At 38.7% G+C, this 23,918-nt stretch overlaps 1 protein-coding gene across 1 annotated transcript in view; it reads right to left on the bottom strand.

The window, feature by feature from the left end:
* Positions 1–23,918, bottom strand: part of CCPG1 (cell cycle progression 1) — a 44,164-nt gene that overhangs the window by 15,536 nt on the left and 4,710 nt on the right. Inside the window, exons 2-5 of the mRNA XM_049852628.1 lie at positions 8,078–8,148; positions 5,522–5,642; positions 3,383–3,459; positions 2,243–2,447 (exon numbers count right to left, since the gene is read on the bottom strand). Coding sequence (XP_049708585.1) covers positions 2,243–2,447; positions 3,383–3,459; positions 5,522–5,642; positions 8,078–8,137 — 463 coding nt within the window. The 5' untranslated portion in view covers positions 8,138–8,148. The remainder of the gene's footprint in view (positions 1–2,242; positions 2,448–3,382; positions 3,460–5,521; positions 5,643–8,077; positions 8,149–23,918) is intronic.

The raw sequence follows: 23,918 nt of genomic DNA on the forward strand, positions 1-23,918 counted from the left end.
ATGGTGTTTCAGCTGATCATCCCATCCCCTTATGCATTCAGGAATCTTCCACAGCTTCTCCCACCACCTTTCTTTTGTGAATAAACAGGAAAAAAGATGTATAAAGCTTCATTATAAAGAATAAAAAGGAAAAAAATAATCGACAATACTCTTTTAAATATAACTTATCATTGTTATCTGTGCTACACCAAAATCTAGTAATAATGCCTTTTTATTAACATATTCAATACAAACTTTTCTACAACTACCAATTCTGCTCTCTCAGAGGAGGGGATCACTACAGGAGGGAGGAGGCAGTGTTCTTAACCCCGCAAACTGTACACGGCCACAGAACGTAATTTACCAGATAAAGCAGAAATCCTACAGATGGACAAGGAAGGGAGAGGAAAGAACAAAGTGACTAAGCAATGGGTAGCGTGAAATTCCGAAACACCAAAAGGTAAAACAGGGGAAAGGGGAAGAAAACAAAAACTATCAGCAACTGGCATACGCAGTATTTTCAACATAGCCCAACATTTCATCTTTGATTATTTTTTTTTAACATTTTGTTTGTTGAAACAATTCTTAGGGAGGGATAAAAATATATCTAAAAAAAAACTCCTCTTAACTGCATTTCCGAAATTCCTTAGGAAGTCCTAGTTCACAAAGGAGATAAAAACGAGAATGGGCTTGAGTGTCCCGAGTGCCTACAAAATCAACAGTGTGTAATGTCAGTTTCCTGAATGTCTGCTTGGCCCCTTTTGTACTTCTCTTGCTACGATTTGACTACCTTTTCTGGCCCATAAATAGTCTCAAATTAAACTAGCACCTGCAGTCTTTTTAAAAAAAAGGACTACTTGAATATACAGCACAAATTCTGAATTGAAAAATAATAAAATGTGATGACCATCAATGATTCTAAAATCAATTACATTAAGCCCTCATAAATATATGTACTATGTATGCTACTATGGCCAGGGCTGAAGTTTACCTCTGACCACGAAGAATTCCAGATGATATGCGAATAAAATGTTTTAAAGTTTTTGGTAACAGACAAACTAACCAAACTAAACTCTTTGCCACTGAGTTGATTCCAACTCATAGAGACCCTATAGGACACAGCAGAACTGCCCCATAGGATTGACAAGGAGTGGCTGGTGGATTCAAACTATCAACCTTTTGGTTAGCAGCCAAGCTCTTAACCACTGCGTCAACAGCTGGGGGGAAAAACTGGTCATTAAATGAGAGAGGTAAAAATCTCTACTTAATATTTTAAGCTTAAACTGGAATGACAGGAACTCAAACTTGTCTGATTCTAGCTGCCAAACATAAATAGTAAAGAACAATAAACGTTAAGAAAAGTATCTGAAATTTCTACCAGCAGATACTAGATGTTCCTATGTCTTCATCAAATTAAGAAATTCTTGGACTCCTTAACAGTTTTTCGAGATGTCTCGCCCATAATTCGCCCTCACATTACAATTGTGGGTTAGTAGCTGTGGGTCAATTATAGGTTTGTATCTTATGAAATTTTCCAGCAACTTTATTTATATATTTAATATCTGAATATTTTATCAACTAGGAAGGTATTACATATTCCTAAAACCCAGCTGAAGAATTGTGGAAAGTAATTAGCTCAGCAACTTTAACCTTCAGATGATTCTGTCTGAACAACGGGCATTAACCGCATTAGAGTGTGACTTATAAAGGGTACGCTTCCATAACAACCTAAAATGAAAGATCCAGAGGTCGGGGGCTTTGGGCTACTGCTCTGCAGCCAGCTCCTTCAGCCTTGTTTGGCACACAGTAGGTACTCAATAAATGTTTGTTGAATGACTAAATACTGAGTGGCTCTAACAGACTTCAATGACAATGTTCACCATTTCTATAATACAAATTTTGTACTACTGTAAGCAAAAATCTTAACTTTCTCCTTTTAGGTATAATGGCTCCATCTCTCACATGTCTAAGGTTCTAAAAAATAGCAAATGCATTTTGAATCATCTGAAACATCAAGAGATCTCCTTAAAGACGTATTTTTGTCCTTTATTTATGATTGTGTTTATTGTTAGAGCAAAGGACTGATGTACTCTAGGCCACAGAGTCTAAGAAATCACTTGATAAAACAGATTTTACAAAAAAAATTGTGTTTTATCCAAAAATATCCAAACTTGAGGTTCAGGGTTAGAAAACAAGCCATCCTATAATATGTGGCTCGAGAAGTCCGTGAGTGTCTTATCAGTGTACTCTATACAGTTCTTACCAATTTCTGGCTGACAGAAGGTATACTGGCTGCTCGAAGAAGAACCCATGTTAAAGTCTTCTGGGCTCTGTGTTTCTTCAACAATTATAGCTTCTTCTTGAGTTCCAATTTCTTCTAACTTAGGTGGCTCAAGGGTAACAATATCAGAATCATCACTGACAGTTCCAAAATAGACATTGTCTTCAGGTGACTTCTCTTCCTCTGCCTGAAGAAGAATTTTAATTTTAGAGACAGTAAACCCAACAATTATCTAAGGGCCTTGTATTTTCTACACAGCTCAAGGTGTTATGACAGTTTGAGGTCAACATACCAAAAAACCAAAACCAAACCTGTTGCCATCGAGTCGATTCCAACGTATAGCAACCCTAAAGGACAGGGTAGAACTGCCCCATACAGTTTCCAACGAGCGCCTGGTGGATTCAAACTGCTGGTCCTTTGGTTAGCAGCTGTAGCTCTTAACCGCTACACCACCAGGGTTTCTGGGATCAACACCACCAAATCCCTTGGCAGCTCCACAAATCAGACCAGGCTGGACATTTTCCTAGACAGATGCAGAAACTGAGCAGCCCACCATTGCTCCCCACCAACTACAGAAAAGAGAGAGTTCTATTTCTCTCACCAGTTTCAAGGGTTTATATAAGCGTAACTCTGCAGTCAGGGAACCCATAAAGACTGATGAAATCTTTCTGATTATATACGTAATAAACTCCGACAGCTCCACCATGTAAAGATCATCTGGCTACCCAGTTTTATCAAGAAGTAAAATCCCAAAGGCCAAGATTCATTTTGTTCTCAAATTGAAAAACTAACCTTCATTTTAGATATGAACCCTAATAGCTTAATATCCCAATGTAACTCAAGAATGTAACCTTCCTCCAAAAAAAATTAGAGATTAAAAGAAGAGTTCTTTAACACGTTACCAAGACATCACTTCTAAATCAAAATATGTCTCATTTAATCTGTAGTCAAAATAAAAGCTTACTTTAACCTTAAAACTGACCAATCTGTGGAATCTCGAACTTTTCAAAGTTGCTTATAATCCAAAAAGGAATAGAAAGCACATCTAGAAACGAACACTTTGCATGTATTACCTAAGGAATGCTGTTTATCACATATCCACAGAGTAAAACGTAAGCTTACCTCAACTGCTGACTTGGTTTCTTCCACAGCTGAATAAGTAGTTTCTCCCGTTAACATTGTGCAATTTTGGCTGTTTTCTGATATAGAACAAAGATCAATTAAATTATTTCTTCATTTAAAACACTTTGCTGACTTTTTGTAGTCTACATATAATTATAATGTTGGTAGATTAAAATCTATTCCTAGTTTATTAAAGTATATTTAATCAAATGTCATATACAATTATAAGCGTCACCATACTATTGCCGAAAAGGTCTCTGTATTTCAAATATAGTTATCTGAAATTGTCCCAAGGGATAATTTTAAATTCTAAATTGAATTCAAGACCAATAACTCAAATCAAAGCTAATTCAACTAAATAAATAAAATTTCTATGTTGCAATACCAAAGTACTTCTTAATCCAAGGTGTTTGGAAAAGCCATTCTCAGATACTATGTTGTACTTCCTGAATTTTTAAGTTCATTCAAAATTCCTAAATGTACCATTTTTCTAAAGACTGCCAATGCCCGGTAACACAGGAATCAAAATTATGGCTTGAAATTACAAATGCTTTATAATAAACTATGAAAAACAAGGACGCAAAGAACATGGAAAAACAATACAGTGTCACTACAGAAGATACAAGAATTATTTTAAAGGCAAAATGGACAAACAGAATACTGTGTTCACAATACCATGTTTTTAATTTAAAAAGTTATAAAATGTTAACAGAGCTAAAAAGTATTAAAACAAGTATAACAGATAAATTTATGTACAAAAAGGACACAAACCAAATGATAACAGCAGTTATCTCCAGATAAGAGTTATAGGTGGTTTTAAATTTACTTTGTTTATCACTATTTTTCCCTTTCATGAATATATCTTACGTAATTAAACCCCTCCAAGAAACATAAAAAAAAGAAGAAACACCATTTTCATGTGTTTTATATATACAGCCACTAAGAGAATACTAACGACTTGGAGATAAGACTCCTCAACAAAGAAGGACATGGGTCCAAGGACTCCTGAGGAAGTATAGAAATGTTTCCTATGTGAGCACATTCCTCACTTATTGACATGGTTAGGTTCCGAAGACCAGGCTGTTGTGTGAAAATCAGCATTATGTGAAAATGGAGGAGGACCACATTAGATCACAAAACAGAAGATGACTACATCATTACATACTGCCAAATTACATCATTACACAACTGCCAAGCCACTGAGAATAATGGCCTAGCCAAGTCGAAACGTAACTTAACCATCATAGCCAATGCTATTATCGCCTTGCACCTCGGCGTTCTTTACTGGCAGACACACATCGTTAATGCGCAAAATAGTCAGATATATTTTTTTACTATTGTAAATGTGAAATGTCAGAAAATGAGATAGTAAGTGAGGCTTATGTGTATACGCATTTCATGGGAGATCATCCGCAGCTTGGAGGTTCTCAAAGGGATCGCTGAGACACAATATTTGAGAATCACTGTTCAAATGAGAAAAGTAATCAACATGTAGGCTGAAAAAAAAAGAAGAGGTACAATCTATTATATTTCTGGCCTCCACACATCCATCTTATTCTCTTAAGTGGGGAAATGTTCTGTTTCCTTTCAATTTTAATGCATTTTTTCTAAAACTTAAGAATTTAAACATGAAGATAAGGTCTGTATTATTATTTGGGAAACAGCCCTTCTCTATGTAAGTAATGCGGGTGTCAAATCCCAGGGGAAGCATTCATAGTGCTGATGCAATACAGAGTGCCAAGTACCACTTACACCTCTAACCAGAGTGCTCTACAGCCTGAGAGCTTAGCAAATCCCTTTTGAGTTTGATCAATCAATAATTTTGTACATGACTAGTCTTAATAGTGCCAATAATGACAAGTAAATATAAACTGCCAAATTCATGTTAAATCACTTGGTCACTGGTTACACTCGTAGTAGTACTGTAGAATCTGGAGGCCCAAACATGTGTGGGTACAGATCAGCAAACGCCATGGGCAGCCTGGTGCCTCTGGGCTCTGCAGGCCTCACCCACACTCTCTCTAGTGGTGCAGTGACCTGTGCTGAAAGACCAATGACATGAGCCAGAAAGGCTGCCCATCTGGAAATAAGACACCACACTACAACCTCTAAAAAATCCATTACTATTTTAAATCTTACCTCCCTGTTCTAACTGCAATACTTGTAGCTCCTCTTGCTCTAAAGACGAACATTCTGGAGTGAGCTCCCGGCTGTCACTGGCTACACCACGTTCAGAATTCACCATCTCAATATCAGACCCCTAGGGAAAAAGCGATAGTCACCAAAAGTTATTTGCCTCTCAGCTGCTCAAAGCTGGCAGTGACTGCAGATGCTTCCACTATTGGAAGTCCCAGAAGCCACCATGCTCCAAGGGAACAGGATCTACACTGACCAGCTTTCCTTCAATTCAGCCTATTAAAAAGGTCTACGACGAGAAAATGGCAGACTGGAGTCACAGGTTGAGATTCTAAGTCAAGTCAGCCCCAAAGGTGCTTGCTCTGACCACACTCTATTTTACGTGACTGAGCAATAAATTTTAATCCCAGAGGCTAAAAGTTTCTGAACCTAGCTAGCTATTTTTGTTAATTTATTTCCACTCATTATCTGTAGAACTACCACAGGCAAGGCACTCTACTAGGTGTTCTGGGGTATGAAGAACTCAAATCCAAAATTCAGATTTACAACCTATGCAGACACACAAGCCACAAGCAAATAACTACTTGTCACAGAATACGTAACTAAAAATGTTTTAAGGGTATGGATTAAAACAGAAGCACTAGGATAATGCAGTGAGCTTAAATTTTAAACTACCTTTTCTTCTGAGGTAGTCCTTCCTACTTTGATTTCAGACTTTCTTCTTTAATTAGTGGTAATTAGCGATCTTAGGAGATTTTTTTTTCCCTCCTGTCTTAATTAACAAAGTTAACAACCACGAAGTTGATTCTGCCTTCTCCCTTGCAATCCATAAAATACAAACATCTGCGTTCTCCTGACATACATACCTCAGGTGAGCAAAAATTACAATAATTGGAGTTAAGCCCTAAAGAGAACTCTAATTCTGAATGTAAGACTTAGGGGTTGCGGGGAAGACCAGTTATGTCCTAAACCAGAATGGTAGCAACAGGAAAGGAAAGGGACACACACACACACACACACACACAAGACGTGACCAAGAAAAGAGCAGAACCTGGTGACTATCTGTAGAAGAAATGGGATAAACGTACAAAGAAGATCATTCACTCTGACAGGGTATCTAGAATACAGAAAACTCTGATGACACGCTCAGCTATGTGCCACAGAGGTTTGCCCCATCCTCAAGATTCCCAAGTGAAGACACCCACAGCTGCCTTGCTCTGATTCTATTAAGAAGTTGCTGCGGAAGTTGATCTAAGCTTTGTAGAAAACAAGTTAAAAACAGAGAAGTCATTCATGCTTAGAAAAAAGAAAAAAAAACTTCAATCTCAATTGGTATAACTGCTGTTAAATTCTGAACCTTTTATACAGAGAAAAAAAAAACCAAACTCACTGCCATCCAGTCAATTCCAACTCCTAGCCACCCTACAGGACAGAGTAGAATTGCCCCATCAGGTTTCCAAGGAGAGGCTGGTGGATTTGAGCTGCAGATCTTTTGGTTAGCAGCTGAGCTCTTAACCACTGTGCACCCGGGCAAAGGTAATGTTTAACATTATTTCTACAGCACATGACTAACAGATTGTCAAGCCTTAAAGTAATTCTAAAAACAATCATTTAAAAATTTTATTAATGAAGGAAAACAAGTAAGGCTTAAGAAATCCTAAAAACAAAAGGAAACTATAAATAAATCCGTAAAAACTTTGAATAGGCATGATTTTTACTTTATTGTTTCTGTTCATCAGCACTGAATGTTCTACAATGAACATATATGACCAGTGTCAGAAAATAAGCTCATGTTTATTATGCACTAATCATGTAGCAGGGCCCTGGCTCAAATAGTTTACTGCTTGACTACTAGCCAAAAGGTTGATGGTTCAAACCTACCCAGAGGCACCTTGCAAGACAGGCCTGGTGATATGCATCCTAAAGGCCATGCCTTGAAAACCCTATGGAGCAGTTCTACTCTGCACACATGGGGACACCATGAGTCAGAACCAATTCACAGTAACTACCAAGTAGAGCTGGTAACATCCAACATAATGGTAGCGGGGCACCCATTCTCCACGCTCCTTTCAGATCTGCTCAAAGCCAGGCTCTGCTACTTTCAAGTTACGTAATCTTAGCCAATTTATTTTTAATCACTCTAAGCTTTAGTTTTCTCAACTGCAAAATGAGCATGAAAACAATCTCTACTACAGAGTTGTTTTTATGAGAGAATATAAGTAAAGGGCCTGACCCATAACAAACCCTCAATAAATATTTGCCTAATGTCTCAAAGCTGAGGAAAGCAATACACAATAATGTAGAAGATGCTGACCCATGGAGACTTTTCAACGGTTCAGTTTAACATGTGTGGGAAAATGTCCAAGCTCCAGACAATGGAAAAATATTGACCTTCAAAGAACTCTATGGAGCACAGTTCCTACTGACACAAGAGGTCGCCCTGAGTCAGAATCAACTCGACAGCAACTGGTTTTTTTTTTGTTTCAAAGAACTCATATTTCACATCACTGCTATATACTTTAGTATTACAAATTACCTTATAACTATTAAATAGCATACCTCATGATTGATGACAGTCCACCCACAAGATGAATCACTGTCACTGGAATTTTCAGACATGTTTCAGGTGTCTACAAACACAAGAACATATTAACTTGTATGGCATCTTTTAAAAAATCCTATGAACATACAGGAAGCACTTTACATAGCACAAAGCACGAAAAGTGGCCAGCTGCCTTCCAAGTGAGACTGAGACAACCCACCCACAGGTGTACCACAGAGAACAAACACACCAAACTTCCAACACAGGCGTATCTTCCCGAGCCAGCACCGTCTGGACAATCATATTACTGGAAAGAAGAAAGCGGGTCAGAAAGAAAATGTTGGATTTGACCAGGGAGAGTTGAGAGGAAAGAACCAAAATTGTTGAACAAGTCTAGGGTTGTAGGGACAGTGAGCAAGGGAGAAACAAAAGTAAAAGCCTGTCTTTTCAATTAACAGTAAAGTGTGAAAAGCACTGCCGAAGAAACCAAGCAGTGGGAAAAGGAAGGGCTCCTAAGCCAAGCAAAGGGACATCTACCTACTGGAAGCAACCGAACTTTTTCAAGGAGGGAAGAAACATGATCAAAACAGTTTTTATGAAAATAACCATGTCAGCAATACCTCAGGTGACTATAGCAAAAGAAAAGATCAGTGCTTGGTTAGAAACTTGTAGCCATTGGCAATAACCTAGAATCAAGTCCTAAACCAGCCATACATCGACTGCCTGGTTGTTCCTCTGCCTGGTTTGTTCTCCCTTCTCTAGTTCAAGCTCTTATTTTAACTTTAAAAACCAGCTCATTAAAGGGAAAGGAATTGCACTGACTTTGTTCTACATATCTAAATCTTATAAATGCTTTTTGTCTTAGTGATCTAGTGCTGCTGTAACAGAAATACCACAAGTGGATGGCTTTAACAAAGAGAAATTTATTCTCTCACTGTCTAGTAGGCTACAAGTCCAAATTCAGGGCATCAGCTCCAGGAGAAGGCTTTCTCTTTCTGTCGGCTCTGGAGGAAGGTCCTTGTGATTCATCAGTCTTTCCTTGGTCTGGGAGCATCTCAGCACGGGAACCTTAGGTCCAAAGGACACGATCTGCTCCCGGCGCTGCTTTCTTGGTGGTATATGGTTCCCGTGTCTCTCTGCTAGTTTCTCTCTTTTATATGTCAAAAGAGACTGTTTTAAGACACTACCTAATCTTGTAGACCTCATCAGTATAACTGCTGATAATCCATCTTACTACATCACAGTGATAGGATTTACAACATACAGGGAAATCACATCAGAGGATAAAATGGCAGACAATCATACAAGTGAATCATGACCTAGCCAAGTTGACAGATTATTTTGGGGGTACACAATTCAATCCATGACACTTCTATTATTGTACATATATTGTGAACATGTTAGACTCAAGTTAATGGTTCATATTCTAATAGAACCCTACTGCATACAATTTAATATGAACCACTGGTCAAATATGGAGAACAGGGCAAAAATATGTATCACGAATTACCCATTAGTGATTTCTGAAGCTCTGAGAAGAATATTAATGGCAAATTAATATTTCAAAAAGAGAAATAAAATACAAAGTGGTTGGTCACTACTTCACTTGTATAAAAATTAGCATGTTTTCAGATAAATTCAAAACTTGAACTAAGACAAAGATGACTGTATGACTTTTAATGTCATGCCACAGCCCTTTCTAGTAAGTTTGTCTGATGTCATCTGATCGGTGACTCAGTATTTACAACTGATGAGGGTCCAGGTAGCTTGTAAGTCTAAGTTTTAAGGTAAAACCTGTTGAAAACTCTTAGGGTGAAATCATTTTTTTCTGTCCAGGAGATTATCCCAAAGGTTATAGTTTGAAATACCATACAGGATATTAACCAATTTTATATCTTACTTTAGCAATTTCAACATTTCCTATCAAATTGGGACAGTAAAAACCCCAGTTTCTCATTTAACCAGTTTTATAATTCAGCCAGTTCTCTCACAAGCAAAAAAAAAAAAAAATTTATATAGGCTATTTGTATGAGAATTATGTATTTTGGTTTTTTTTTTTAAACAGTTAAGAATTATACATTGATATAAAGGAGTACAAAAAGACTGAGCAATTAAATCTTCAGGAGGAAAGGGAAATGATCAAAGGCTTTATAAATGGGCCTGCAAACTAGATGGTATGTTTTTTAAATTGAATTATTTGCTAAAATTAAGAGATACCAAAACCAAAAACGAAACCCACTGCCGTCTAGTCGATTCCGACTCACAGCAACCCTGTAGGACAGGGTAGAACTGTCCCATAGAGTTTCCAAGGAGTGCCTGCTTGATTTGAACTGCCAACCTCTTGGTTAACAGCTGTAGCACTTAACCACTACACCACCAGGGTTTCCGTGAGAGAGATACTGCACAAAAATAAGTATTTCTGGTTCCTCATGGGGAAAAAAAAAATATATATATATATATGTAAATAAGCCTCAGAAGATCTGATGACAATGGGAGGGTTTACCAAGACAGAAAGAAAAAACCACTCACAGTGAGAAATCCAAGAGCAGAAACGGAAAATGTGAATGTTCTAAGAAAGGCAATGAATCTACCATGGGCCAAGTGTTACAAGAATTTTAGGCAGGAATGCCCATGATCAGATTTCAATTTTTTAACAGCCACATATTAAGATGGGAAAGCAACTCATGAAAAAGACAAGTACCTAAATTTAACCAGAATTGATATGGATGAGGTGAAAGAACGGAGGGCTAAGAGGGATTTGAGAAGTTATTCAAGATGTTTTTTAAGGGGATGATAGGACTGAAGAACCAAATAAGTATATAGTTCTTAAGTTTCTGGTTAAGTGACTGGATAATAGGGAAAACCACTGTACATGTGTACATACATTTCGTATACGGAACAAGACATGGTAAGGCCTTGAGAAAATGGTTGAAGCCTAAAAGCATTCTTTCCTCACCGTGTCAGAGCTTCTCCCCTTCTCTAGCACACCCCACCCTCCAACCGCAGTCTCACTGCTGGTCCATCCACCCAGAGATTACCTGTGCTTTATTTTCTTCATAACCTTTCAAAACTCCTGGCTTATTAGAACTCATCAGGGATATTTAAGAATCACAAGTCCCCAACTCTTCTCTAGGTAATTTCCATTTGAATACAGTAGTTCTTTTAAAAAGGCAGTCTCCCTGACAAAAAGATACTTTAATAGCTGATGGGATTAAATAGCTGATGGGATTAAATAAACACTTAAACAACATTTCAAAAGAAAGTAATACACATTCTAAATTCGGAAAACTTTGTTGTCAGTTGCTGGTGAACGGAAAACTTTCTCTTACCTGAATTTCTCAAATCAGTGACTCCACTTTAATAAAGCTTCAAGTTTAATTATTTGTTTTCATGTCTTGGGAGAAGACAAGATTGGACAAGATTACCACTCAGCCCAAATGGGGGGGGGGGAATTCCTACTTGCCATAACACCACTGTGCCAGTTTTGATTAGCAGAAATCACAAACCTAATAAAGAATTCTCTTAATCCAGCTGTTCTCAAAAGGTTGGAGGATAATGTCCACATGCCCTGCTTGAATACCTGTTCTTTTATCTCTATCAGCTCATCCTCACTCCATCCCTCCTTCCCCCAACCTTTCTTTCCTTACTGATGGGGCTTTGCATATTCTGATCAGTTTCCCACTGTCTTTATCTCAGTCCCAAATTCCCGTGTTCATCCTTCCTTTCTAAACCATTCCCTGACCCTATCCCCAAAGCCTCTAGTATTTTCCCTAATCTTAGTACTTAGCATGTTGCTGCTGTTGTCAGATACCCTCAAGTCAGTTCTGACTCATACAGAAACCCATGTACAATAGAACGAAAACTGCCCAGTCCTGCACCATCCTCACAATTGTTGCTATGCTTGAGCCCACTGCTGGAGCCACTGCACCAATCCATCTCATTGAGGGTCCTCCTCTTTTTTGCTGACCCTCTGCTTTACCAAGCATGATATCCTTCTCCAGGTCCTAGTCCCTCCTGATAACATGTCCAAAGTACGTGAGAAGTCTCACCATTGTCACTTCTAAGGAATATTCTGGCTGTACTTCTTCCAAGACAGATTTGTTCATTCTGCTGGCAGTCCATGGCATATTCAATATTCTTCGCCTACACCAGAATTCAAAGGCCTCAATTCTTCTTCAGTCTTCCTTATTCATTTTCCAGCTTTCGCATGCATATGAGGTGATGGTAAATTACCATGGGTTGGGTTAAAAAAAAACCAAGCACCTTAGCCCTCATAGTGACATCTTTGCTTTTTAACACTTCACCCATTGCCATTGCCCGTCCAGTTGATTCCAACTCATAGTGACCCGATAGGACAGAGCAGAACTGCCCCATAGGGTTTCCATGGAGCAGCTGGTGGATTAAAATTGCCACCATTTTGTTTAGCAGCCAAATCCTTAACCACTGTGCAAGCAGGTCTCCTTTAACAGTTTAAAGAGGTCTTTTGTAGCACATTTGCCCAATGCAATATATCGTTTGATTTCCTGGCTGCTGCTTCCATGAGCATTGATTGTAGGTCCTTGGTGGGGCTTAAAATTCTACTAGGTGACAATACTGAACTTTATCTGCTGGTAATGGCTTTGGTTTGGTGCTCCCAAGAGGCAAGGAAGGTTAAGAAATCCCCCATCCACTTTTGTGACAAGTGGCTAGCTGTAGTAAGACCACCCTGTCCTCACATTCCAGAGATAAGATAGGCCTCCACCATTCCTCAGAACTCCCTTGGCTACTTGCCTCTATAAAATTCCAGGTTTTCTCCCTCTTTGAGATGTTCCTCATTGATGAACTTTCTGTCTACTGACAGCCTGAAACATCTCATTTGCCTGGTACATTTCCTTTCAGTGGTGGCATTATTCACTATACAAAATAAACAGGTGGTACATTTCCTGCTACGAAAAGGCGGGAAAGGGGAATAAAAATGCCAGGAATCAAGGGCGTTCAGGGAAAGCTTCACTGAGAAGGTACACTTGAACAAAGACCGAAAAGACTGAGTTAAATGGGGGAAGAATGTTTTGAACAGCAAACGCAAAGTTGGAAACCAGCCTGACATTTCAGAAACATCAAGGAGGCCTGTGTGGGCAGCGTGACGTGGAGTGACCTAGCCTGAGATAGGAAGAGATGAAAAAAGAGGTAATGGGATAGGGCTGAGGGACAGATCGTGTAGGGTCTTACAGATGCTAAGAATTTAGCTTTCACTCTGGAGGAAACCAAAACTGAGGAAAAGAATGAAGGATCACTCTGGTTGCCCTACTGAGACAGCACTCTAGGGGGGCAGAGGGAGAACCAGGAGGACAATTCACAAGTTGACTGCAATAATGCAGGTGACAGGATGGCCTGAACCAGGGTAGTGGCAGTGAAGATGGTGAGAAGTGGACATTTCTGAAATGAGACATGTACATATACTTTGAAGGGTCATTGAGATGGAAAGGAAACCCTGGTGGCATAGTGGTTCAGGGCCTATGGCTGCTAACAAAGAGGTTGGCAGCTCGAATCCACCAGGTTCTCCTTGGAAACTGTATGGGGCAGTTCAACCCTGTCCTATAGGGTCACTATGAGTCGGAACTGACTTGACAGCAACGGGTTTGGTTTGAATTTTGACATGGGAAGGCTACAAAAGGAGTTGGGTTATGAGAGGAAAAATCAGAAAGCTGATTTTGTATATGTTAAATTTGAGATAACGATTATCACACAGAAGTAGAAACATCATAGAGGCAACTGAAGACTGAGTTCAAGAGCGAGTTACAGGCTAAAGATATAATTTTAAAATGCATTAGGTGGCAGTTGTCAAAACCAATTATAATAATTGATTTAGGAAATAATATTGGAATCATTATTCCCTGTCCTTGAGCATAAAAAACGTGACCCAGCTGAAGCTGGGCTCACAAGGACTCACAAGGACACATCAACTGAGCCCTGAGATAAAGACAATAGATGGGACAATCTTAGAAATTATCTTTTAGGGAAGAAAAACACCTTTTAGGGAATTTTTCACCTAAAGCCAATCAAACAGACCGCAAAAGACTTTCCACTCTAATCTTTTTCTATTAACATTTCTTGTTGTTAGGTGCCATCCAGTTGGTTCAGACTCACGGTGACCCTATGCACAACAGAACAAAGCAATGCCCAGTCCTGAGCCATCCTCACAATCGTTGCTATGCTTGACCTCATTGTTGCAGCCACTGTGTCAATCCACCTTGTTGAGGGCCTTCCTCTTTTCCATGGACCCTATACTCTGCAAGGCATGATGTCCTTCTCCAGGGACTGATCCCTCCTGACAACATGTCCAAAGTATATAAGACACAGTCTCGCCATCCTTGCTTCTAAGGAGCATTCTGGTTGTACTTCTTCCAAGACAGATTTGTTCATCCTTTTGGCAGTCCATGGTATATTAATATTCTTTGCCAACACCACAATTCAAAAAAAAAAAAAAAACAACAAAGGCGTCAATAATTCTTCAGTCTTCCTTATTCACTGTCCAGCTTTCACATGCATATGATGCAACTGAAAATACCATGGCTTGGGTCAGGCACACCTTAGTCTTCAAGGTGACATCTTTGCTCTTCAACACTTTGAAGAAGTCCTTTGCAGCAGATTTACCCAATGCAACGCGTCTTTTGATTTCCTGACTGCTGCTTCCATGGCTGTTGATTGTGGATCCAAGTAAAACAAAATCCTTGACAACTTCAATCTTTTCTCCATTTATCATGATGTTGCTCACTGGTCCAGTTGTGAGGATTTTTGTTTTCTTTACGTTGAGGTGCAATCCATACTGAAGGCTGTGGTCTTTGATCTTCATTAGTAAGTGCTTCAAGTCCTCTTCACTTTCAGCAAGGAAGGTTGTGTCATCTGCATAACGCAGGCTGTTAATAAGTCTTCCTCCAGTCCTGATGCCCTGTTCTTCATATAGTCCAGCTTCTCAGGTTATTTGTTCAGCATACAGATTGAATAGCTATGGTGAAAGAATACAACCCTGACGCACACCTTTCCTGACTTTAAACCAATCAGCATCCCCTTGTTCGGTCTAAACAACTGCCTCTTGATCTATGTAAAGGTTACTCATGAGCACAATTAACATTTAGTGAATAGAAAATTGTCAGACCGGTAGAGACCCTCCTGTTGTTACTGAAACCTGTACCAACGATCGTTAAGAAAAGGTGAAGCTTTCAATGGTTTTGCCCATTTTGTAATGTTAATATACACTGATGACTCTGTAATGTTCTTTGGCAGACATGGCTCTGACAGCATGCTTGTCCGCTTCCCACTTTTGCCTTTCTGAATACATGCCGAATAAAACTTTCTTTTTGCTTTACTAAACTTTGTGATGTTTTCACTCTATAACATAATACAGCAACAATATTAATTTTACCTCATGAAGTATAACTGTAGTGGATGTTACCTGATATGATGGTGGCCCTCATCATTCCTGAGTATCTCCATCTTACTATGGAAAAGGTAAGGCTACCATCACTGTATCTTCTAGAATAAGGCATGGAATTTTTCAACAGAGGAAATTATTCTCCTACACGTCTACAAATGAAATGTCAGCGAAAACACCTCAAATGCTGCTGTAATGTGATCAAGGTAGGGTGAGCCAGGGTAGTTTTTAGGGAACTTATTATGCATTTTTTCCAAAGGTTTCAGAACTTTCACCTCCCCAAAATGACATCAAAATGCCTGTTTTAAAACAGACTTAAAAATGTCCTTTGCAATTAGCTCTACTTTTCACACAATAGCGACCCTAACGAAACATTTTAAACAAGCCTGTCTTGATCTGGAACATGAACATCACATTCAATCATTCAACAAAAACCACTGAGCTCCTAAATGGGGTGGGGGAAGCTTCCCTGTACAGAGCTTACCTTGCCAGAATATATAGTAAGCCCATTGGTGCCAAGTGCCATGGAGAAAAATAAAGCAGGGAGGGGAATACTGAATGCCAGGGGTTAGGATGGAGAACTGGAATTTTATGTAGGGTGGTCAGGGACACTCACTCTGAAGTACTTGAAACAAACTGTGACGAATAATGAGCAAAGTAGTGTCAACACTTTTTCTCTCTTAACTGAAATTTAGTTGTACGGAGTAAAACACCCCCACATATGCTTAATTTTAAAAAAGTCTTGCTGTCACCTAGCAGTGAAAACCAAGCTGAATTCATTAACTTATCTAAACAAACAATGAAATTCACAAATAAGATTTTTAAGATGCAAATGATTGCACCCTCATTAATGAGGACAGGGCTTGAGCCTTTTGGAAGCAGTTCAAGTCAGTCAGGTAAGGGGCTGGAGGGGAAGGCATTCAAAAGGTGGAGAGCAGAAAGCTCAACAGTGTAGAGAAACTTAGGTTATAACTAAAGGCAGAATCCCAGTTTAAATGTCTGACTTACAACCCGTACTTATGAACCAACCCCAGTAAAGCCTACTACAACAAAAATTCGAGGTATTTTCATAAGTGCTGCAGCTGCCATTTCTTTTACATGTCACTGAAAAAAAATTAGCACAGCGCACTTGCACTTAATACCTCATGGCAGGGAGGGCATGGTTTGCCAACAAATGTAGAAGGCACACATTATTTGCATAAAAATATGGTATGTAGGGTTACTGGGTATATAGTGTATACTAAGATATTTGACTAACTGGCATTAGATACGAACTGTAAAACTGTACCTAATTGTTCCAACTTATGTACAAATTCAACTTAAAGACAGACTAAGAACAGAACTCATTCATAATCTGAGGGCTGCCTGTACTCCAGGTAAAATAACTGGGTGGGGAGGGTAAAGAGGGGGAAAGGTTGAGGATGGATTTAAAAAAGATTCAGAATGGCCTGGAATTCCATATTAAGAATTCTGAACTTTCAGCATGTCAACAGGGAGCCACTTCAGAACAACTGATGGTTTCAGGAAGGGCCTTTCATTCTGTGTGGAAAACGGCACTGTAAGGCTGGAAAAGAGACCACTCAGCCCTCCAGATAAGAAACATTTAGGGTCTGAATCAAGACAGCAGCCAGGCTCACAAATAAAGACAGGAAGACGGTGTTTAAGAGAGAAACCTACCCAGCCTTGGGTATGGGAGGTAAGGGCAAAGTATTCAATAATGACTCCAAATTTTTGGGTTGGATAGTAGGAGGTGGTTGGCGGTGCCATTCAGAGAGGATGGAGAAGTAGGAGGAGGAAGAACAGATAGTTAGAAGGGGAGGGATGGGTGTCAGGGCAAACAATCTCTCTTCAACACACAAAATCCAGATGATGTATGAGATATCCAATTGGAAAATTCAGTTGAGGTTTGCAGTTTAGGAGATGAAGGTGAAATGACACATATTCACAGTACTTTCTAAGGAGTTGGTCATAAAAGGAAAGAGACAGAGCTATAGCTAGAGTTTAGATAATAGAATCAACATGGAATTGAAAACTTCAACAGTGGGAAGACCTACAGGTTTACATGCCAGCAGGAATGAACCAGTAGGGAAGGAGAACACAGGGGAGAGGCACAAGATGACCATTGAGGAGGCAGGGCAATGGCAGATTTGGGGCACAGAAAGGGGTGCCAAACAAAGATTTCAGCACTGAAGGAAGACCATAGAAATGGCTCTAAAAAAAAAAGCCTCTAGATACAAGCATACTCATAGATAAACGGAGGGAAAACTGCAGTTTGATGCTTTTTCTTTCCTTTTAAGCCAAGTCATCTGACAGAAAGGAGCAGGAAGGTAATTGAACAGACTTTGAGAGAGAAGGAAAGGGATGAAAGGGGGAAATGACCACTCAAATTCCAATTTCATACATAAAATACATTAAGCAACATAGGAGTTATCAACTCTCTTTTTTCTACTGGAAGCAGTGGTTAAAATCTGTTAACATCTCTCTCCTTTTGGTAAATGTAATAACTCCACCCCTTCCCCATCTCCATAGGGTTGAGATTTTTTTTAATTGTGATTTAAGTGAAAGTTTATAAATCAAGTCACTCTCGTACAAAAATTTAAATACACCTTGCTATGTACTCCTGGTTGCTCTCCCCCTAATGAGACAGCACACTCCTCCCCTCCACCCTGTATTCCCCCATGTCCGTTCGGCCAGCGTCTGACCCCCTTTGCCTTCTCATCTCCCCTCCAGATGGGAGCTGCTCACAGTCTCATGTGTCTACTTGAGCCAAGAAGTGCACTCCTTATTAATGAGATTTTTAAGACTGTTACTGTGTTTAGCAAATAAAAACTGATGAAAATCTAAGATTCTTTCCAAGGAAAAAAATTGTTTCAATAGTTTTATTTTATGTATATCATAAAACACATGTATTTTGGATCAAAGCACAGTAATGATCTTTCCCTGAGTAGTTTTCAGCTGGTAACTCTTTATCTCTTTATCAACCAACGTCGTAAAGGGTATTTTCATTTGACTGCATAATGTACAATCTTTTTGCAGAGTAGAACCCCAATCCATATGGTTTTCAAAGCTGTGGTCTTTCACCAGGCCCTTCTTCCAAGGCACCTCTGGGTGAGTTCTAACCACCAACCTTTCAGTTAGTAGTCTAGTGCTTAGCCATTACTCCATCCAGGGCCTCTTTCCTCTCTAAAGTCTCCCAGTAATTGCCACTTTACGTCACCAATTCCTAAAATAGCAACTTTGCCTATGGAAAAATCCCCAGGACTTGTTCAATCCAAAAATTAAGTGGTACAACATTCTGTACAGCAAAATCCTACTTACATATAATAAGGAAATCACAACACAAAATGAAATATTTTATGAATACATTAGTTTAATCATTTCTCTGCTGACAGTTTTTCTTCTCCAATTTTTCACTATTATAAATAGCACTGAAATAAACATCTTTGCAAATATCTCTGTGCAGTGTTTCTCTACAAATAGATACCTAAAAGCCAAAACATATGGACATTTAAAAATCACAGATATTGCTAACTTGCTTTCCAAAAGGCTAAACTCCCACCAACAACTTATAAGAGCACCTGTTTCTCCACAGCCTCACCAACAGAGGATAATAGCCATTTTTGTTCATCTCATTAACAAAAAAGGATCTCCTTATTTTAAACTGCATTTCCCAGATTACTTACTCGCACATCTTTTCCTGTTTATTGGCTCATGAATGAATTTACTGCTACATCTATGGCAGATATTTTCTTCTAGCATGCTTCAACTTAGATATGTTTTTAAGTTTTACGTGGTCAACACAGAGGTTGGAATAAACCAAACCAAACCAAATCCACTGCCATGGAGTCGATTCTGACTCATAGCGATCCTACAGACAGTGCAGAACTGTCCCATAGGGTTTCCAAGGAGCACGTGGTGGATTCGAACTGACAACCTTTTGGTTCACAGCTGTAGCACTTAACCACTATGCCCCCTATGGTGTCCTTTATAGCATCTCGGTTTTATATCTTGCTTAGAAAGTCTTTCTTACCCCAAGATTATACAAATATTCCCCCATATGTTCTACTAATACTTTTCCAGAGTTTTGGTTTTTACATGTAGCTGTTCTAATCCATGCATTTTGATTTTTTTTTTCCTTGTCTTTTTCGTGTGAGGTAGCAATTACCCCAGTCATTGAATATCCTGTTCCTTTTTTATGATTTGAAATGCCACCTTTTATCATATACAAAGTCCCATACATTTATCAATCAGTTTCTGTACTCTCCATTCTTCCAAGTGATCTATTTTCTATTCCTACACACTACAATACTGCTCAATTACTACGGTGCTCATCACTTTCTACTGTGGCATTTTTCAATTCCTTCCCTTGCCCTCCCTAAGCACAACACACAACCACCCTAAACACACATGCAGGCAAAGATGAAACAGACAGCAGGTTACACACAACACTTATTTCAAGTTTTTTTTTTTTTTTTTTTCTTCTTCCCACTGTTCTCCCTCCAACCTCGAGAATAACTAAAATCACTATTTTGTGAAACAGTGTTCAAGGCCTTACAGGGACATTCAAAAGCTCCTGCTATCTGGCTCTAACCTAGTTTGCAAGTGATTAGCTCTCTACCTGAAGGGTCTCCTCTGGTCAAGTTAATCTACTTTCTGCCATCTGAACACAAAGTGGGGGCCTCACCTCCCTGTCCTCACTTTGCCTCATCACAACTCCTGGAATGCTTTCCTCCTTCCTGTCTTCTGATTTCTACACTCAAGGCTCATCCTCAGCAAGTTTTCCCAGACCACTGCTTCTGACACCTGATCTCTCCTTCTAAATCTACAGCATTTGTTGCCTGTACTTCTTAGCATAACTTGCTAATGACAGCTTATATGGCTTCTTTTTTTTTCCTTTACTGATTAATATTTAATCAGTATATGATTTTTAATGTCATGCCTCTATAAGAGTGTGAAAACTTTACTTGCTCTTTACTAATCAGAAAAAGTTATTTAATATATGCTTAGTATCCTCCCATCTCATTCTGATTTTATCTACAGTAGAAGGTATGCAAACATTTACTCAGATTAGGAACAAAGAATCAGAAATAATAATGAGCTCTGAGTCAAATTTCAGGTCCAGCCCCACCCCTAAACTTGCCCTGTTTGTTGCAAAGGCAATAAAAAGCATGGGGGGAGGGGAGGTCTTTCTCAATATCAGGAGTTTTACTGCAAAATCTGATTAAATGCATCTGAGATCTATCCTTCCAAACATTTTATATAAGCATTGAGGTCAAAGAGTTTTTTACCTTGCTTTTTCCATTTAACATTAAAATATTTTAAAAACTATTCAAAAATATGATTTTTAATGACCCTTTTAATGACTCTATAACACACCATTTTATTTATCACAGTTTATTTTCCTACTGATGAATGTTTAGATTGCTGCTGAGTTTTTATCACAATTAAAAATGACACAAGAAAAAAATCATCTAAGTTAATACATTCTATTGTCACCATGCTTTGTGGCAATTGGGTATAAATTCAGTTTACAGAAGTATCTTGATTTTCCAAACACTTCTGGAGTTAAACAGTGAGAGATACGCCTCCTTCAGGAAAGGGCCTTCAATTCCGTTCATCGTAGAATGGAAGAATCTTCCACTGCATTGCTTTCTCTTTTCCAAACAGACTTTAGGTAAAAAGTCAGTTTATACTTCTTAAATCCTCTACAATGTCAATATTATTCCAGTCTCCCAAACCTGGCAACAAATAAACCCAGTTTAGGTGTGAGAAGCCCTGGTGGGACAACAGTTAAGCACTCGCTCTGCTACAAATCAAAATGTTGGTGGTGTGAACCTACCCAGTGGCTCTGTGGAAGAAAAGACCTGGCAATTGGCTCCAGTCAAGATTTAAAAAAAAAAAAAAAAAGACCAGTCAAGATTAAAAAAAAAAGATTACAGCCTAGAAAACCCCGTGGGGCAGGTCTATTCTGTTATATGGGGTCGTTATGCATCAAAACTAACTCGACGGACACCCAACCAAAACAGTACCTAACCAGGGCTTTGTGCTGTCTGGGGAAACAATTACTACCTTGTGGAAGTTGATTTCAGGGTTTACTGGACAGAATGGTCAACCTGAAAAAGGCTATAGGGTCTTGGAGTGCTTTTTTTTAACTGTTACTAAATCTTGTAGCATATTTTCATCAAATAAGAGTCCAAATTAAGTTGTTTTCCAAACAGTAGGAAAGGCAAAAGGTTTTGACAATTCTGAATATGGAACCAAGCACCGGCTGCCATTTTGGATGCTCAAAGCACAGCACAAAAGCAACCTATAGTTGGTGTGAAAGGTAGAGAAGACAAAAGAGATGCAGAAAGATGAGGATCATTTTCACAGAAAATGCCTTTAAATTAAAAAGAAAGTAAATTTCACTGTCCTCCCTCTCCTGCCTCCCAAGAAAAAAATAATCAGATTTTCACAAAGTTGCATTAGTTGGGAATCACAGCCTCCACTAAGCTTCCTAAAATTTGATGTTTCAAGACTTTCAGAATGTCATCTCTTGTTCACCTTTTCAGAGATGAGCACTATTAACATAAGGCTTCATTAAGACCACCCTGGTAAAAATATGACTCAAAGACTTAAATATACAAAATAAAACCACAAAAAGACTCAAAGAAAATGGAAAATAGTTTCATAATCCTGGAGCAAACACCTAAAGTTTACACAAAACCCATAAATCATAAAAGTCGACAGTTTATATAGAAGTTTATATAAAGATCATAAACTTCTGTTTGCCAAAATCACTATAAATAAATATAAAGATATACTGGGAAAATATCTGTGACATTTATGACAGTAAATTTGCATAACATTTCAAATGCACCAAAAAATCGTAAGAAAAAGGTCACAAAATTCAATAAAACTTTTAGCAAAGAACATGAGCAGACAATCTATAAAAAAAACCACTGCCGTCTAGTCGATTCCTACTCACAGTGACCCTATATGACAGAGTAGAACTGCCCCACAGAGTTTCCAAGGAGTGCCTGGCAGATTTGAACTGCCGACCTCTTGGTTAGCAGCTGTAGCACTTAACCACTACACCACCAGGGTTTCCAGACTATCTATAGAAGACATAAAAATGGTTTATAAACACATGAAAAGATGCTCAACTTTACGACCAAAGATACACAGAGAAATAAGATTATTTTACGCCTAACAAGTTAACCAAGATTAAAAAGGTTAGAAGAAAAAAAAGGCACGAAACCCACTGCCGTCAACTCGACTTCCGACTCAGAGCTATGCAACAGGACATGGTAGAATTGCCCCATAGGGGTTCCGAGGCTATAAATCCTTATGCCGTATCTTTCTCCCAAAGAGCAGCAGGTGGGTTTGAACTGCCAAACTTTCTGTTAGTCAAGTGCTTTAACCACTGCAGAAGATATGGGAAACAGGCACTGTAAACAGTGGAAATGTACAGTTACTATCCTTTTAAGCTAATTGCAATAACTATCCAAATGTTACAGGCAGATATCCTTATACCTACCAATCCCACTTCTAGGAATTTGTGTGAAAGAAACACTCACATGAGTATGAAAATAAACACACATGTAAGAATGGTTGATGGAACAATTTTTATAATACCATAAAACAGGAATGTTCAACAGTGAATTTATTAGAAATAAAATTATGAATACCAGTGAAAACCCTACAGATCACAACTGTCTGATCCCCAACCCACCACAGGGATGGCACAGGACACGTAGGTGGCACAGGAACAGGCTGCTTTTTGTCCCACTGTGCTAGGGTCAGGCCTTGTCAGCAGCTAACGACATAATTGAGAAACCAGTAAGAAAATAAGGTAGATCTGTATGTCTTGACATGGAAAGATATCAATAATATACTGTATTAAGTGAAAAAAGGTTGGTCAGAAAACATGAATACAAAACCTATTTATATTAATCTATGTGCAATATATTACAATTTTTAAAAGTATCTTTAAAATAAAAAAAACAAAATAACATGTAATGGATTAATTTTCCGTGAGCATTTATTACTTTTTAGAATCAGCAGAAAAATAAACTTTTTTTAAAATGAAAAGATACCTCCCAATTTTAAGGACAGTAAATGACAAACACAAATCAAAGCTACTTCAGGATGACCACGTGGAGTTGAGTCACATCGAAATGTTTACTACCTGGTTTATCAGAAGCTTACTGCAGGAAATTGATGCTGGAGAAATGGCTGCATAACTCGGGCTTTGTTTTGTTTTGCTTTGTTATTTACTTAATTTATTTAACCTGGGGCTTGTGATGAGTCTCTGAGTCCACAGTGCAGCAATTACGGCATCAAGATGTAGGCTCTACAGCTGTCCTGCAGACTTTGTTCTGGGCATATATCATCACGACAGTGGATTCAAAGGTAACCCATCCACAGTAAGCAGGTTCCCCTAGTCCTAATGGAGTGAAATTTCA

This window comes from Elephas maximus, chromosome 13, assembly GCF_024166365.1.
Source record: "Elephas maximus indicus isolate mEleMax1 chromosome 13, mEleMax1 primary haplotype, whole genome shotgun sequence".
Lineage (NCBI taxonomy): Eukaryota > Metazoa > Chordata > Mammalia > Proboscidea > Elephantidae > Elephas > Elephas maximus.